The sequence below is a fragment of the Abramis brama genome (assembly GCF_963993115.1).
Source record: "Abramis brama genome assembly, chromosome: 15".
Taxonomy (NCBI): Eukaryota; Metazoa; Chordata; class Actinopteri; order Cypriniformes; family Leuciscidae; genus Abramis; species Abramis brama.
The window spans coordinates 22,006,461-22,025,046 of record NC_139977.1 but is presented as its reverse complement, the minus strand read 5'-3'; the positions used below and the strand labels follow the sequence as shown (position 1 = coordinate 22,025,046).

The 18,586-nt window shown below is 37.5% G+C and overlaps 2 protein-coding genes across 2 annotated transcripts; one reads left to right on the top strand and one right to left on the bottom strand.

Annotated features, from left to right (window-relative positions):
* Positions 1-455: 455 nt before the first annotated feature.
* slc45a2 (solute carrier family 45 member 2) lies at positions 456-16,046 on the top strand. Its single transcript, XM_084136864.1, has 8 exons — positions 456-662; positions 859-1,539; positions 2,317-2,490; positions 7,776-8,122; positions 9,835-9,978; positions 12,946-13,069; positions 13,486-13,691; positions 15,351-16,046. The coding sequence occupies exons 2-8, from the start codon at positions 1,089-1,091 to the stop codon at positions 15,564-15,566; spliced, it is 1,662 nt and encodes a 553-aa protein (XP_083992990.1). The 5' UTR covers positions 456-662; positions 859-1,088; the 3' UTR covers positions 15,567-16,046.
* A 441-nt stretch (positions 16,047-16,487) lies between these two features.
* On the bottom strand, positions 16,488-18,349 carry rxfp3 (relaxin family peptide receptor 3). The gene has a single exon (XM_084136865.1). The coding sequence runs from the start codon at positions 18,116-18,118 to the stop codon at positions 16,880-16,882; it is 1,239 nt and encodes a 412-aa protein (XP_083992991.1). The 5' UTR covers positions 18,119-18,349; the 3' UTR covers positions 16,488-16,879.
* Positions 18,350-18,586: the final 237 nt, after the last annotated feature.

Sequence of the window (18,586 nt, the reverse complement as noted above, 5' to 3'; positions counted from 1 at the left end):
GTAGAAAGATTTTGAGAAAACGGCCACTTTAATTGAAATTACAGATGCAAATAGATAAAGTGCTCTAAAATATACAGTTAAAAGTGTATTTTGGATGTTTTCTGTCCGCTAGTCTGAAAAAACGCTTCATGAGGAGCCAAATAGCCCAAAATCTCAAAATTAACAGATGCATGAAAAAACAGTTTTTGCCTGTAATGTCTCCCATTAAAACTTTAAAAAAGTGTCTGGCTTTAAACAAAGCATATTCTCTTGATAACATTCTGCATCATCTTTTCTCGAGGCAAATCCTATTAATAAACCAGAGGAATGATTTACATAAAAATCTTTCCTAACTACTCTAGCCTGAAATCGATTCTCATTCACATCGAGATATGTGTGGAATGTGGCATTTTAATGCGTGTGGCACCATCTGACCGGTTGCTTGTGATCCACAGCTCCACCTCTATAATCCAAGAGAGAATGGAGGATATTCCGTGAGAAGCTCACATGATTGTTGAACAGACTCTGTGAATGTCTCATGACAGATTTGAGTCAGCAACAGAGGTTAGTCGTGTGAATGGAGAGGGAACATTGCGTAGGGTGGTAAGCTTTGACTCGTTGACTATAAATACGCTGCTTTCTTTTTCCAACCCCATTGAAGCCATCTGCAGAGCAATCACATGGTATGTCACTTGATTTACCTATGGGCAATCCCAGCATGCAAGACCACAAAAATTCTTGTTAAAACTACATTTTTCATAACCTTTATATTTCCACAAACACTCTAATGTTCCCTTTATCTGATAGCCATTTGCTATTACGTTAACTATGTTTTGTTGGTTCTGTCTTGCACTTAACTTCTAACCTCTTGTAACCCAGGAGGAAGAGAAGAACATGTACAGCTCATAATCTTTGTCACGTGCTTACAACCGACTCCACTAGTGGCAATTGGCATCAAAGACTGGGGGAAAAAAGCAAGGCTTACTTCCTTCATCCCAACAAGACCACCACATTCTTTTCTTCTCAGCTCAACTCACGTTGTGAATACTAGTCTTGAGCTTTATCGCTCAGCTATGCAGTAGGAATTAAGATTTTCAACACAGAGAACCATGACTCTCCTAACCGAGGACCAGCCTTGCCGGTTCTCTGCACCGGAAAGCCCGTCCACATCAATGGAGCACTACCCTGTGGACTTGGGACAGAAAGAGGACTATTTGGACAGTATGGAACCGGCTGTGTTTGGAGCGGTGGAGCCTCCGAAGCGCTCAAGAGGAAGGCTTATCATGCATGGCATGGTCATGTTCGGAAGGGAATTCTGTTACGCTGTTGAGGCGGCGTTTGTCACGCCTGTGTTGCTGAGCGTTGGACTTCCCAAACGCCTGTATAGCCTGGTGTGGTTCATCAGCCCTATTTTGGGCTTTATCCTACAACCTGTCATTGGCTCGGCAAGCGACTACTGTAGGTCCCCATGGGGCCGAAGGCGACCGTACATACTCTTACTGGGGATTATGATGTTAGTGGGTCTGACTTTATTTCTAAATGGAGATGCTGTTACATCAGGTAGGTGTTGCTGAAGTAAACGTGATGGATCTGTCTAGATTATCAAATCGGGAGCTACTTGTGTCTAGGCTGGTAGTTACAATTTGCTGTAATATTATACAAAGTGGCAATGTAATTTTAAAAACGGTAAGCAAAGTTTATCTGTTTTCGCTTGACCGTTGAATATGTTGTTAGGTTGGGATTTAAAAAGATGAGAATGAACTAGGACAAAAGAGAAGCAGATATAGGAACTGCAAATGATTACAAAATGCTTTTTTTTTTATGTGACTCAAAATTAGTCCATCCAGAAATTAGATGCAAGAAAATAACACAACTGGACATTGCATGGAAATTTTGTACAGCGTTCAGGGAGCCTGTTTTCACCTATTAAATAATACAAATCTAGAGTTCTAATCATTTGCAGTAAAGTGCACTTGTTTATTTTACCAAGCACACACATTTAAAATTATGAAGAAAACAGCCATTTTCATTACTGCAATTAGGTGTCCTTTAGCTATATGAAAAAAATTCAAACAGATTCACACTTTTTATTTATGCATTAATTCATGCACTGCAAAAACTAAAAGAATAGGAACATGACTGGAAAAAATCTGTTCTTTTTTATTGATTTCTTAAGCGTCATCATTTTTTAATAATACGTTAACTCGTTTTTACCTTCTGATCTATTTCCTGACCTTAAGTTTCAAAATGTATAAGAAGTCATATTCAATTCATTACCATTGAATGTATAATGAGCTTTTGATAAAACTAAGCTTGATGTTTTTCTCTCTCCTCCAGCTGTACTGGATAGAAATGTTAAAAGGACATGGGCCATCGTGGTGGTTATGTTTGGAGTGGTGATGTTTGACTTTGCTGCGGACTTCATTGACGGACCCATTAAAGCCTATTTGTTTGATGTGTGTTCTCATCGGGATAAGGAGCGAGGTCTTCATTATCATGCTTTACTCACAGGTAAAGAGTTACAATAAATGCTTTGCTTGGCCTTGCTTTGTATGATGAAAATATATCTTAAACTTAATTGATAGGTGCAGTGAATTAGCATGAGTTTTTTTTTTTTTTGCACAAGAAAAATACATTTGTCTCATTAAAAGCTGGTTGTCAAGTTACCATGACAATTCCATAAAAAACATTGCAATATACCTTACTCTTCTGTTGAGATGTTCTGAAGCATTATGAATCATTATGCCAGTTTGAAGTACTATAGCACTTTTTTAATTAAGCGAGTGCTGTTGTGAAGGACTACTGCGTTTATTTGTAGGTTGACTTTCATTTGTGACTTCCCTTGGTGCTATGGTTATTTTCATATAAATTGCAGTAATATGGTGTCATCCACTGCAATGGCATTCATACATTTTTAAGTGTGCTCATACATACATTTCCAAGTACTTTTTATGGCCACTGTGCATCTGAAACATATTTTTGCTTTATACCATTTTGATCCTGTCAGTTCTTCAAGAAAAACTTTATTTTCTTGATGCAGAAACGGATACATTACGGATCGTTCTATAACATGAAGCTGACTGACAGCATTTTTCATAGGAGCATTCTTGAAAGCAGGTACTTGTGTAAAATTGGCTAGCATTATATGACAACAGCCTGTTTCCTCTTTCCTGTTTCCTCTTGGTGCCGCTTTACTGATGTAACTAGACAGCTTGTTTACTGAATGGCAGCAGTAAAGCCTCAACAAAACATAAGAAATGTGTCTTCTAAACTCTCAGTAAAATCTGTTGTTTACTGGTCAATCTTAAAATCTTTGGAGGAATTTGTTTCTGCGTGTTTCTTTGCTGAACTTGCACGATCTGAAAAGGAAAAAGCCTTCTTAGATAACACTACAAATCTCTTCAGAAAAAAAAAGGAAAACAACATATTAGTCAGGCTACTAGAGACACGTGTGCTTTCAGTCTTGTGTGGAGTACATCTACAAGACAAAAGATATTTTCACTCACTGATTTTTTAGGAAGTGTGGAATGTAGTGCAGTCTAAATAATTAATCAAACAAAGTTATTTAATTACCCAGGTGCTGTTGTCTATATAATTGATTTTATGTGTTCTTATACACTAAACCATCACAGAAAAATTGCACTGCAAAACTAAAACGTCATGAGGTCTGTTATCCAGTTATAGTAAAGCCTAGTTGTGTCGGTCAGGCTCCGAGGGGTCTGTGCGCACTCAGGGTAACCTAATCCAAACAGGCTCAGTCATGTGCTGAGATCATGGGTTGGAGCTGAGAGCTTCAGAGCCACATGACTGGGTCGTTTCTTGGGCTCGGGTGTTTGTGTGTAATTGCGCATAACCCTGGGTGTTTTTTTCTTTCTTTCTTTGTGGTCTGCTTTTACTGATTTTGGAGACAAAATGGGATAAAATATGACCTGCAATGTAACATGACTTTGATTACAAAATGGAACTTTGCTATTTGTTTTAAATCACTAGAATGCTCTTTTAAATGCAATACTTAATTTGCTTTTCTCTGTATTTTACTGAAATTGTGTCATTTCATTATCACTCATTACCACTAAAACCACCTGCCTTCAGTCTATAACTCAATACTTCACGTTAATTTGAAATATCTATTATAATATCTATTTATATTTTTGTTATAGTAGTGTAAAAATCTATTATAATGTTATGTAAAAATCCAAATACTGTAAATGCTGTCCTTTTGAACTTTCTATTCATCAGAGATTTATGTTAAGTTGAATTATCTATTATAATATCTATTTATATTCTTGTTATTGTAAGGCTCCAGCTTGTAATGACTCTCCCAGCCACTAGGTGGCCCCAACTTCTGTAAAATTCATTGTTGCCACTCATTAGTATTTCTCCCACCTGAGGGGTTCATTAGCTTGTTTGTGTTGGCCTGTTTAAGCATAGACATAATAAATACATAGACGCCCTATTGGCTGCTGGATGGTGCGCCAACGGCACTGCCATATTGCGGAGGGCAACTTACCCATAACTTTCATAATGGGAATTGAGAAAAATGCCTGCTTCGTGTTCTACTTGGGGAGAACATTTCATTCACATTTTATTTTATGTGAAAATTAAATTATATCTCAGTATGGGGGTCTTCACAATTCTTATCCACGAATAAAAAGCCAAATACATGACAAGCATGAGCTTTGACAACTCCTTATTAATTTATTTTTTTTATAAGTCTAACTATCGAGATTTTAAATAACTAGAGATGGAACTTTTTGTACACCACGTACAAACGACTGAAATCGGTTGATAAATGTAAACTTTTTTTTGTTTTTATCCAGAGAAACCACAGCTCACCCGTTTACTTGAATTTGTTTACAGTGCAGTCTTGCCCTCAGCAATATGGCGGACGCGTTGATGTATTGCAGCAACGTTCCAAAGTGCCCAATAGGGCGTCTATGTATTTATTATGTCTATGTGTTTAAGCATGCCTCTTTCTTTCAGTTGTGTTCAGTCTTGAGCCTACTATGCTTGTATTTTCCTTGCCAAGAAAGCTAAGTCTGTTGTATTTTTGAAATTGCCTTTTGCTCACCTTTTGCTTTTTTTCTCTGGAAGCTCGACTTCCTTTTTGTTGTACTTTTAAATTTGGACTCTTCAGTGAAAACACCTTTTGTTCAGTCCTCTAAGTCTGCAAATTATTCTTCTGCCCTTGGGTCCATCTGCTGTTTGTCATCCACAATAGCTCAGTGGTAAAGAAGCAGTTCAGTTGACTTGAAGACCAGAGTTCAATCCCTGCCTCAGTCACCCATCACAGTTATATATACCAGTGGTGTAGTCTACGTGATACGCAGGTATACGCCGTATACCCACTAGAAAAGGCCAAGGATTTCCGTATACCCACTTAAAAAATCGTGAGGATGCGTAACAACTTCGTTTTGTGTCAGAACTTTCACTTTCATTCATAAATTCACCCCGTCTGTGTTTGCGAAGCGACACCGAATCGCGGAATCCAGTCACATGGAGCTTGCTAAGCAGAACGTCACCGAATTTGGCTATTTTTGAATGAATAAATCAAAAGTAGGGCTGTACAATGAATCAAATCTCGATATGGACTAGTGTCTGTGAATATTAAAGTTAAAAGAGACTGCAATTGTTCTACGCGTCTCTGGGAATGAATGAGCGCTCAATGTGTGCTCCACTACACACACACACACACACCCACACACACACACTGAAGCACGTGTGATCACGCTCGTGGTGTTTTCAGCGTTTCACTGCATTGAGACATGAGCTACTACATGTGCACTTCATCGCAGAGCTGCTATGAGAGTCACTTCACGAGAATTTCACCATTTCATTTGATAAAAGTCATTCATTCGTTTCATATACAAACACATAGAAACTGTAATGTCTTTACGACAACCTGTCAAAATAAAAGTTCGGTATAACTTGAAGAAATTATAACAGAAATATATTACTATTGCACAGTAGAGTATACTTCAAGTAGGCCTAATAATAATAATAATAGTTTATTAAAACACACAGAAACTCAAATGTCTACAACCCACCAAAATAAAAGTTCGGTCTAACTCAAAGAAATTAAAAAGAAGTAAAAATGAATTTTAAAATAATAATAATAATAAAATCTATTAAAACGTTATTTTAAGGGAATATCACACAAGTTTTCATACATGTTTTAATTTAAAGAGTAGCCTAAACTTGCCAAAACAGTAACACCATTTTTTTTTTCAAAAACACCATTTCTAAAAGTAAATTTGTATTTGTGCCTATAATGTTTCTTTTTTTTATTTTTATTGTCAACTGATAAAACCTGTGCTTCAGGGACCATATTCATATAACATCTAAGGCTAAATGTAGCTCTTAACTGGCTGAGTTAGATGGTGATTAACACTAAACAGTAGAAAATCAGTCCAGTCTCCCCAGCTGTAAATGGCTGTTAAAGTCTTGTGTTGCTTATAATAAATTGACATGTTGATAACACCTAATATTTCATAATGCTCTCAATTACATGTCGATGCATACTGTATGCATTAGTGATGGTCTGGGATGGGTGAGTTTGAGGGGGTGGGGGGGGGGTATATTACAGTATGCTCACTACAAAAAACTAGACTACACCACTGTATAGTACATAAAAATCCTAATACTGTATATGGTGTCCTTTTGAACTTTCTATTCATCAGAGAATCCTGAAAGAAATGTCATGCTTTCCTCAAAAACATCAAGCAGCACAATCATTTTTAACATTGATAATAGAAATGTTTCTTGAGCAGCAAATTAGAATGATCTCTGAAGGATCATGTGACTGAAGATTGGAGTAATGATGCTAAAAATGAAGCTTTGCCATCACATGCATTAAATTGTAAAAGTATTGCACAATATTACTGTTTTTACTGTATTTTTGATCAAATAAATGCAGCCATGGTGAGCATAAAAGACCCCCAAAATTTTAGTAGCCAGTGTAACTTTTGGTATTGTATCTTTTAAAAGAAAATGACTGCTACGTCCTGGCACAAGGAAGAGGTTAATTTTGAAAAATAAACATACTTTAAACGATTTACAGCTGTGTATTTTTTTGTTAGTATCGTCAGATATTTATCAAATATTTCTAAAATAAGGGCATTTCAAAGTCAGTCTTTATTGTGATGGTTTTCCTTGCATGTTTCACCTGCTAAACAACGTCTCATAGGTTCAGATAAAAAAAATAAAAATAAAAAAAATGGCACAGTCAAGTCATATCAACCCTGTCACCCCATAGATGCTACTAGCAGCCCCCCCAGAACAACACAATAATTTGTTACATTTATATAGCGCTTTTCTAGGAACTCAAAGCGCTTTACATGAAAGGGGGAATCTCCTCAACCACCACCAATGTGCAGCATCCACTTGGATGATGCGACGGCAGCCATATTGCGCCAGAACGCCCACCACACACTAGCTTACTGGTGGAGAGGAGACAGTGATGAAGCCAATCAGTATATGGGGATGATTAGGAGGCCATGATGGACCGAGGCCAAGGGGCAAATTTGGCCAGGATGCCGGGGTTACACCCCTACTCTTTTTCGAAGGACATCCTGGGATTTTTAATGACCACAGAGAGTCAGGACCTCGGTTTAACGTCTCATCCGAAGGACGGACAATGGCTCTTGTTTGTGCAAATGGTTATTTTAGTAACATGGTCAGATTCCCTGTTGATTGAAAACAAAGCTTTTAGTTGCTTAGTTGCTCAGAAAATCAAATGTGATTTTTTTATTTTTTTATTTTTTTATTTTTATCCAATACGCTGTGCTTCCTTGCAGGTCTAGGTGGAGCCTTTGGATACCTGATTGGAGCCATGGACTGGGGTCACTCGGCTCTTGGATTAGCACTGGGTTCAGAGTACCAAGTTATCTATTTTTTCTCATCTCTAACCTGGGGCATTTTTCTCACCATGCACCTTTTCAGCATCCCAGAGAAACCATTGATTAAAGATCACGGTTCAGACTCTTGTCCAACCACCTCACTAGTCCTGGAAGGCCCGCGTCATAATGGCTATGGCACGGTCTCCAAAGAACTGCCACCTCTGCCTGAAATGAGGCAGCGCTCGTTCTCTGCCCTGAGTGAAGCCAATGCAGTGACACCCAGTGCCAAGCAGCCTAACAGCGAGGTTGGTGATTTGTTTTACTTTGAATCCGTTTCATGTGGCTTTTTATTCTTGGCTTCAGTCTGCACCCAATTTCCCATCACATTTTAATGATCTGTTTCAGACCTCGGAGCAACAGCCTATGTGAGCTGTAATTAGGTTGGGTATTGTTCATGCGCCTCACAGAAACAGTTCCTCGTTTAGTTGATAATGAAAATCAGCACATGCTTTTTTTGGTTTATTAAAAATACAACTAATAATGGCTTATTCAGAGGTCTTTGTGGTGATGTTTTGTATTCATTATGGCCATATGTGTGACTTGATTGTGAAGGTCAAATATTCCCCAGTGGAAAAAATGTCCACACTTTTCAAAGTTCTCACTATATTTTATTAGTTCATTAAGTGTTAAACCAGTCTCAGGTTTACCATTTAAAATAGTTACATAATATAGCAGAGATTTTAAACATCTGAGTCTCATTATACGGTGAGGTCCATAATCATCAGACCGCTATAATGCTAATACAAGTAAAAGATGATGCTTTTTTTTTTTTTACATTTATTTTTATCCGTAAACTTTAGTTATGGATGGTAAACCACATATTTTTTGTTTGGTCTCAGGCTTTTGGACCACAGATTTCGGATGATCATTAGAGTGTCTTAAATCCTGTTTCAGCTCATCATCAAATGCTCATTCTGAATCATAAAAATTGTGCATGCTCTTTGTACAACCTCCGCATGTGAAACTTAACCTAGACTGAAATTTGTCATGCCAGTGAGTCACACTCACACCAAGTGATGCTTTAATGCAGTTTATTTTTACATCTGTAAAATGCTTCCCCAGATTTCTACTATGCACCTTACCACCCAAATTTATGCTTTACTAATGGTATATGTCTGTATAATCAGAATAGGGTAAAAAATATTTACACTGTGTTGTAGTTTTATTCCCATAACAGCAAAGCTCTTTACTTTACTTTTAAAATACCTCAGACCCTAGAGGGTTAATGTTCATATCAAATTATTAATGACACTAAGGTAAAAGGAACTGTAAATCTCACTAATCCTGTTAGTCTAGACTCCAACTCAGAGTCTTGTAATCATTAACCTGCTACAAACCTCACATAATGTCCATGCCTCAAAATGTCCTGTAAATTAAATGTTAAAATATACACGTGTGTGTGTGTGTGTGTGTGTGTGTGTGTGTGTGTGTGTGTGTGTGTGTGTGTGTGTGTGTGTGTGTGTGTGTGTGTGTGTGTGTGTGTGTGTGTGTGTGTGTGTGTGTGTGTGTGTGTGTGTGTGTGTGTGTGTGTGTGTGTGTTATTGATTTTAGCCCCTCAGTCTTCATATTTATTACAAGACCAAATCAACAACTCTATTCATATGAGGATTCATTTAGTTGTTTCACCCCATTGCCCAACCAATATATTTTTCCATCAGCAATTGAGTTTTGGAATCAAAAGGAATATCTCATGACTAGAGATATCACATTAATGAGCAACCCTTTGTGGTTATGGAAATCTTTTTACATTCTTAACAACATTGTCTTGAGCAAGTCACACTGATATAAGGGTTTCTTCAGCCCATGTTATCAAATAATTGGTTAGATTATCTTTCGAAGTGTGTCAATTTAATTATTTTAGTATTAAAGTACATTCTCATCCCAGTATAATGTGCAGAGATGAATATAAGATCTTCGTACTGCACATTATTGACCTGTGTGCATAACTGTGTTTCAGGGACAGAAGAGGTTGAGCCTGAAATCTCTGCTGTCAGCTATGATCAGCATGCCCAGCCATTACCGCTGTCTATGTGTGACTCATCTGTTGGGGTGGACAGCCTTCCTGTGCAACATGCTTTTCTTCACTGACTTTATGGGGCAGGTGAGGGAATAAGGCTTTTTTTTTTTTTTTTGATGGAATTTGACTTTAATTTTGCACATCCCTATTTTTAAAGAGAGGAATCAGAACAGCCATAAAATACATATGCTGCCACTCCTAATGTTAGTGGATTACAGTCAAGCCTTCGAATGAAATCCCTGACCTACTGAATGCAGTCAAGCATAAAACTGCTAGACACATAGGCACCTACCGGCAGAGGGGGGGTTATTACTTAATAAATAATAATAATAATAATAATAATAAAGGAATTAAATAATTAAAGGATTAAAAGGGATTTAAGGGAATAAATAAATAAGAATGGTAAAAGAAGTTCTTTGTCTAATTGTGGTTATGAAATAATCAATTTAATCTATTTGCAAATAATATTTTATTTTAAAATGTGCACACATTCACTTTTATGCGTAGGCTATGTCTAATATGTGGAAAACGCAAACGTCACATTTATTTATGAATTACATGCATGTTTTCAATTAAAAAACAGCAACATTTCATCTAAAGTTGAGTAGTTTGCATCACTCTTATTGTAGGCTGCTTGATATTTTTATCATAAAACAGTTGTTTACTACTTGCATCCACTTACATCTTTCCACAAACTCTCGTTGCGTTGTGACAGTAAGGCTTTGATTCTTTGATTTGACTAGCCATCTTGATCTCGATTTTGACATTGATGAGTGCTGTGTTACACTACTGAGGTAGAGCAGCCTAAAATGTACTCAGCCTAAAAATTGTATTAAAAAAAAAAAGAGAAAAAAAATTGTCATCCTAAAAACAAACAGCTTAACTCATTCTACGGTAAAATGATAATGTGAAAAATGAGAAAATATGAATTGTATGTTGTAAGATGTTGTAATGTTTTTAAAATAAGTCTCTTATGCTCACCAAGGCTGCATTTATTTGAGTAAAAATACAGTAAAAACAGTAATATTGTGAAATATTACAACTTAATAACTCTGGTTATGTAATGTATTCGTGACGTGATAGACAAAGCTGAATTTTCAGCATCATTTCTCCAGTCTTCAGTGTCACATGATTATTCAGAAATCATTTTAATATGCTGATCTGCCACTCAAGACACATTTCTAATCATTATCAGTGTTGAAAACTGTTGTTTCAAATGTTTGTGGAAACCATGATACAAAGGATTCTTTGTTAAATAGCTAAAACAATTAGCCTAGAAATCTAGACGCACCCTAGCGGCAGCAAAATGTATTTCGCAGCCAGGTGTAGGTCTTGATGTAGGTCTGGCTTGCCAGGCTATAAAACATCAGCATTCTTTTACAAAATAAATATTTTGTAATGTTTTACAGCTGAGTGTGCTGACCAAAAATGTGTTGGAATGTGTGTCCGAATGAATTAATTCACTAAAATGATTCAGTTTATGAAAAGAAATGCTGGAAATAATCTGACAGTTATTTTATTAATAGATATTGGTTCTTTTAAATTGTTTTGGCGTATAGAACTATATTAAATGCTACTAAAATGAAGTAGCTAAGTGGGTTGTCAAAAGTTGTCAAAACAACAACAACAAAACCCCTCATATTTCCTGAGCGTTATCATCAAATCTCTAACCAAGTGCATAGCCATCATTTCAGGTTAGGGGGACAGAAATGTCAAGTGTAATACCAGTTTGACCTTTGTCTAATTGACAGGTTTTATTTTTTTCTTATCTCTTACTTTTAGAAACTTTAAGAAATCAAATACACGGCTGAACAATTACCAATATCTTTTATTCTATAATATAGATATTTTTTTCCTATATTGTCCTAATGACAATTTTATGATTGGTTTGTGTACTACAAACACTTATGCATGAAGTCATCATGGATTTTATGTAAAATAATTTATTTTTATCATGGAATAAGGCAGAAAATATATTTTATAGTTTCTGTACCGTAATAAACATTGTGTTTATTGTCTTCACGTTTCATCAGTCAAAACGTGTCTGGGTTTTATTCAGCTGCAGCGATAGCTGGATGCCTTTGTCCATAAGGGATTTCCTGGAACGGCATAAATACCGCTATGAGTCCGTCTTGGACTTTCTGTGCGAGGGCTATCTCCGGCTTTAAGTTTGAATCAAAAATATTACATGAGAGTGTTTAACGCTCAATAATGTTCACAATGCCTTTTGGATAAGAATAAAACTGTCATGCATAGACTATCTTGTCTCTTTGAATTTAAACCACCTAGATTTATTCACACTAGCCCACGTGAACACACTTTCCCGGAAAAAGTATTCTACGGCCACGTCTCTAACATTCATCTTTATTTATTTACCAAGCCATTAGATTTCAGTTTAGCACTCCTGGAAGAGTAGTGCCCCACACTAAAAAATAGATCAATGATGCTTTGAATTGTGGTTAAAAGGTAGCAGTTTATTTTTCTTATTTTCCCTCGCACAGCTAGCTTTATCAGTGTTGAATTGAGATAAATGAGTAAATCTCCTTGTAGGCGGCTGAAGTGTACAGAAAGCTGTTGACCTCAACAAAGTGGATAACGTTCAGGGCAATGACCTCTGATGCAGTGAATAGACATATTCTTAACATGATGTATACTAATATGATTAGATGTGATAGCGTTAACAAAAAGCTTGATAAAATGAATGAATTGCCTCTATCTTTGAGAGGTGATGGCCATTAAAGGAACTAATTGTATTGTTACAGTGTTTAAGGTGAGCATTAGAACTCCTTCAGTAGCATTAACTAACCCACACAGATCACAGCAGAGCAGAGGATGATGTTTTTTATTGAGTCCCTTTTATTTGCCATGTCATGTCTAAGTGGAAAAAGCCTTGTGGTGTGCTTCACTTAGGTATCATTATGAAAAAAGAGACACCTGTGGAAAGGTTCTCTAGCTCTGGATTTAAGTGTTTTTGCATTTGACCAATGGCTGATGTGGTGTCACATGCTTTATCTTATGTAACATCCCTGGGATCTGTGTATCCATCTTTAGATTGTATATAAGGGGAACCCATATGCCGAACACAATTCCACCTCTTATGCGACGTATGAGAGAGGGGTTGAAGTGGGCTGCTGGGGCCTGTGCATCAACGCTGTCTCCTCTGCACTCTATTCATGTGAGTAATATTAAACCATATCTCAACTGTTCATTCTTCTTGACTTTATCAGACCTGCAGTCTCTTAATGCATCCAGACAAAAGAAGACTGTTCAATTACATTCAAATAATACATGGCCCCTACCAAGTCAGTCTGGGATTGAAATTGTACAATACACTTTTTCAGAGTGTATGAGAGAATATTTGATGAGAGAATCACAGTCTCTTTCAACATCCGGTCATTCTAATTAGTGCTGGAAGTCATGCTATTGAAAAGGCCATTTCAGGGGGATTTATCAGTCAAGACAATTTATCAGTGATATGAAAGAGTCTGGTCAGTTAATCTGTCTTTGCTATTCATCCGATTCACCATTTGTTCTATATTAAAGGCCATTGTTGCAGCCTTTTTTAAATGATTTCCATATGTGTCCATCCAGATGTGCAGAGGCTGCTCCTGCCATATATTGGCCTGAAGGGACTGTACTTCCTAGGCTACTTTGTGTTTGGTTTGGGAACCGGTTTGATCGGCCTATTTCCAAACATTGTAGCCACGCTGACGCTGTGTAGTGTGTTTGGAGTCATGTCCAGCACTCTCTACACCATCCCATTCAACCTCATCTCAGACTACCACAAGGCGGAAGAGGTCAGTTTCAGAGTGTTACATCAGGTCAAAAACGAACAAATCAGCAGTTTTATAAATTCATAAACAAGAAAATATACACTCCGGGGGAAAACAAAATGGGCCCAAGCCAAAAATCCCAAAATATTTGGTGGTCTTTTAATGGTCTTAGATCACTAAAATAACATATTTAAATAATTTATCATGCTTCATTTAGTATACGCGCATCCATGAATATGCATATTAGTTCATATTAGAGTGAATTATACAGGCTTGTCTACAAGTCGATTTATTGGAATGTTAATGAGTTTTATGTTTTGCTCACTGTCTGACAGTAATTGATATTATTAGCCTTTTCCTTGACTATGTAATCAAAAAGCTAATGTTACACAAACCATGTTCCCGTTCGCCACCTCAGAGTTGTACAGTTGCCTTATAAAAATCAGTATCTTTAGAAATGCTTTAAACAACTTAGAACAAGAAAGTCATATTTTCCATCATAACACTGTAATATACATTATATACATAATTCACCTGCTATATTGCTAAATGTACCCAATTTTTCATATCAGCAGAATAATATTTCTAAAGGATCAAATGTGACACTGAAGAATGGAGTAATGGCTGCTGAAAAGCTATTACAGGGATAAATTACTGTACCATTTAAAATATATTTAAATAGACATTAGTTATTTTACATTGTAATACATTTGTGGTTGTGTCTTTTAAATAAAAAAGTTTAAAAACTTTTTTTTTTATTCCATCTAATGCAAAGACTTGTAAAGGCCTGTCAGTAAGGGCTAGTGTAAACTCAGACAGTCATGATCACAAAATAAACCTGATTGTAATCAGGACACTTATGTGAAGAGGGTGGGTAATTTATTATCCTCGAGTGGTTTATTACTTACTGGACATTATTCTCCTTATTACATGGCTACAAACAAGTAAATGCATAAAACTGTAATGACTTAATTGATATTGATAAATATTGACTCAAATTGAAATTATTTTATTAGATTAAACATAGGATAAGCAGTCAGTTACTATACACAGCCTTGCCCTAGACAACAAATGCTGCGATTTGACCAATAAGAATCAATACATTGTTCAGTAAATGTTAACGTAAGGCAGACTTTATCTGTCACTAGCACACACCACTAGTGTTTTGTATCTAAAAAATGAGCTGTTTACCAAGAACATTTCTAAATTCAAGATTGAGTTCTTAGTTTAAAACATTGATTTTCACTTTCCAAAATATATATGGATTTGTTTAGCCTCTATAAAATCCCTGAGATGTCTGAAGCATTAATGAAGTCACAAGGAAAATCAAATCCCTTCCTGGAACTCGGACTGAATTAATGATTAAATCCTGCTAAAATGCTACTTTGATTTTGTTTCTTGGATGTTTCTTCCACTTGAATTGTTCTGTGTTTGTTCACAGAGCTCGGAATTGTGCATATGAATATGCTTTCTTAGAACCGTCAAAAAGCAAACACAATGCTCTCTGCGAGGCTTCATGATCTGTAGATCCACAGTGTTCTGCTCATTATAAATGACTTCAGATCTTTATGATCTTCATCCTTTTTGGAATGCTGTATAGACATTTTCTGATCTTTAATGTCCGTGTGTAATATTTTGTTAACAATAGCCCTTCTCTCATGCAAAGCCTCTCTCTTGTCATAGGAGCGAAGAAAATTGATCAGTGATGAACCAGCTCTTGAGAGCCGTGGGACTGGCATGGACTGCGCAGCTCTTACCTGCATGGTGCAGCTGGCTCAGGTCATAGTGGGAGCTGGACTGGGAGCCCTGGTCAATCTAGCAGGCAGTGTGATTGTGGTGGTGATCTCTGCCTCAACGGTATCCCTAATTGGCTGCCTCTTTATTGCACTCTTTATGTGATGTATAAGCCTCAAATAAATTACCTTTCTCTATATGTCATGGTCCGTCTCCTCTAATCACTGAGAACGAGCAGGATACTGGGTACTGAGCCAGACTCAAGTCAAGTCTTTCTCTTTGCACTCCAGTTTAAATGCCACACTCTCAAATAACAGCCTTCATCAGTGAAGTTGAAAGAAAGATTAGATGTACTTGAATAAGAGTAGACAAAATTGTAAGATTTTGATGTCTTATGCAATTTCATTATTCGTTTAAGGTGAAATGTTTTATCATGTCCATTGTCAAACCCCAATAAATATTCACGTTTTATGCAAAACAATAACTGGTTTAAGAAATGCTAACATTTTAGATTATCAGTTGACTTTATTTCTGTGATAATCAATTTACTGTTGGCAGAGAGTTGAACTGTTTCAGCTTGTAATTATTTTATGTATGCCTTTTTATATAGATTTAATTAGGACAAACATCTTTATGCATGTGGTGTCATTTTTTTTTAATCTGAAGACAAAGTTGGACAAATCAATAAAATCAAATGCAAATAACTGACCAGATTTACACAGTCACAGTTATAATGATAACACAGCATTCACTGGATCTTTACTTTGCTAAAAAGCATCAACCAGCCTAAGATAGTTAGCTGGTCTCAGCAGTCTTCTAACCTGGTCAGGCTAGTATATTGGCTGGTTATGGATGTTTGTTCAGAGGATTTTTTTTCTTACCAGCAAACTCAACACATTATTGGAGGATGTAAGATGATTATCAGCAGGGTAATGGTTTGCTTGTTGTCCAAAAGTCCATATTGTGCCATACTGTTAGGTAAATATAAATCGGAAATTGTTGACACATTCATGGTGAAAAACAATGCAAATTCATATTTCTTCTTTGTAAACCAACTGATACATTATTAAAGTATATGGATCCACATATTGTGCTCTGTAGATAAACTAAAGTATTACAATTCTTTATACAACACGTTTGCTCTCTAATTTGATTGTTTTCACAGTTCCAGAATAAATCTGTAAGCAGCGCTGAGAGGAAGTTGAACAGCCCTAGGAAAGGGTTTCTCTTCTCTTAATAGTGAGAGGGGAGTGTGAAATAAAACTCGGATTAAGGACCATTCAGGTCCTTAATTACAGGTCCTATAATTAAGGACCCCCACCACCACCACACACACTTGTAAAAGGTGTTCCAGAACGGCTTTTAGTCTGCGCGTTGGTTTCTTTGAGATGGTTGGCAGAGAAAAACACCGTAAGCTAATTAATTTACTTATTTGCCATTTTGTTTGAGTTTGAAAACTTACTCAACATAACTTATCCTTATGTGCTGTTAGGCAGAATGTCGTTTCTGCCGTTATAGATGGCCGTTCCCGGGGGATAGAAAATAAGCGCGGGCTCCGCGGGACTGCGGGGAACCAGCGCGGGACCGTGTTCATCCTGCTCGGGCTTTGTGGTGGCGGTAAACGGTCTCATGTTCGTCACAGAAGGCGATGTAATTTGCCAAAACAGCTTTTTCAACGCCTTTCTGAATTCCCTTCTCATCAAACAGTACAGAATAGGATTGAGACAGCTGTTTGAATGTGCCAAACAGACTGTGACTGGAAAGATATACACCTGTGTGGTGTAATACTCGTAACTGAAGTGCACTACGTTGAGTTTTATTAAGATACCCCACGCAGTTAACGCCTGATTCGGCAGCCAGCACAGAAAAAAAGACAAAACGACAATGGTCACAGATTTGGTCACTTTGGATCGCCTCTTAGCGCTGGAGGTGTTCACATTTTTGTTAGTTATGAAGCGCAAGAGGAGCAGGTAACAGATAGTGATTATTCCGAGCGGAATGAGGAACCCCAGAAGTACTTTTTGCGCGTGGTATAAACCTAGCCAAAATTGCGCGTCTCCGCTTCTGTCGGGAAATTTCACCAGACACAGTTCCTCGTTGGATACCGTTGCGGTCGTTGAAAATATCGCGTTTGGCAGAGCGGCACCGACCGCTGCTATCCAGATGATGATAGTCATCCATTGCGCGGAGAAACGCAACCGGCGCCTCCTACTTTTTAACGCCGAAGCCACGGAGCAGTATCTCGCGACGCTCATAGCCGTGAGGAAAAACACGCTGGCGTACATGTTCGTAGCCGTGACATAAGACACTATCTTACACATAGCCTTCCCAAACAGCCAAGTGAAATCCATGGCGTTCTCCACAGCCCAAAAGGGAAGCGTCAAAACAAACTGAAAGTCAGTGACTGCCAAACTGGTCACAAAGAGGTTGATGCAGGACTTCTTCCATGCTTGTTTTGATTTCATGAGATAGAGGACAAGGATGTTTCCGATTAAACCCAGTGCGCACACAACCGAGTAAATGACAGAGATCATTATTCTAAGGACCGCAGATCCATCTCCCATATAGTCGGGTTTATCCAAATCGGTGAGATCCTGAAAGTCACTCCACGAAAGATTAGTCCTGTTGACCACGAAGCTCGCGTTGTATTCACTTAACGGGAGACTTCCAGACGCGTACTCTGTGCGCTCGTCTTGCATCTCGGGAGTCTTCTGCATTGCTGTTGTTTAGTGTACTTTTTCCATCCTGTTCGAGTTACTGATCCCTGAATCTTACCATTCCAACTTCTCCTCTCACCATTGTCTTATGGTTTTCCGTAGACAACGTCTTTGCGCACACATTGCAGCGGTGATATTTAAGACCATGGGGATCTAAAATCGATGTAAATGAATCGATCTTAGAGGGGGCATTTAACCGCATTTTAGAGACAATTATGTGTCTGTTCGCAGCTTCACGCGCACTGACAGCTCGCTGCGTTTTTATAGAGCCTAGTGTCAATGGATTGGATGGCGTGCGCTTTTACGCAGCACAGACAGTGGTGATCCCTGTGATGCGGTGCTCTGGATGGTTCAATAGTGAATAGCTAAATTGTCTTTTGAATAAAATATCAGTTAAACAAATGCTTGTTTCTCTAGCAGTGGTTTTGTGTGCTGGTTCAAATTGGTATTATTTGCCAGTTGCATAAA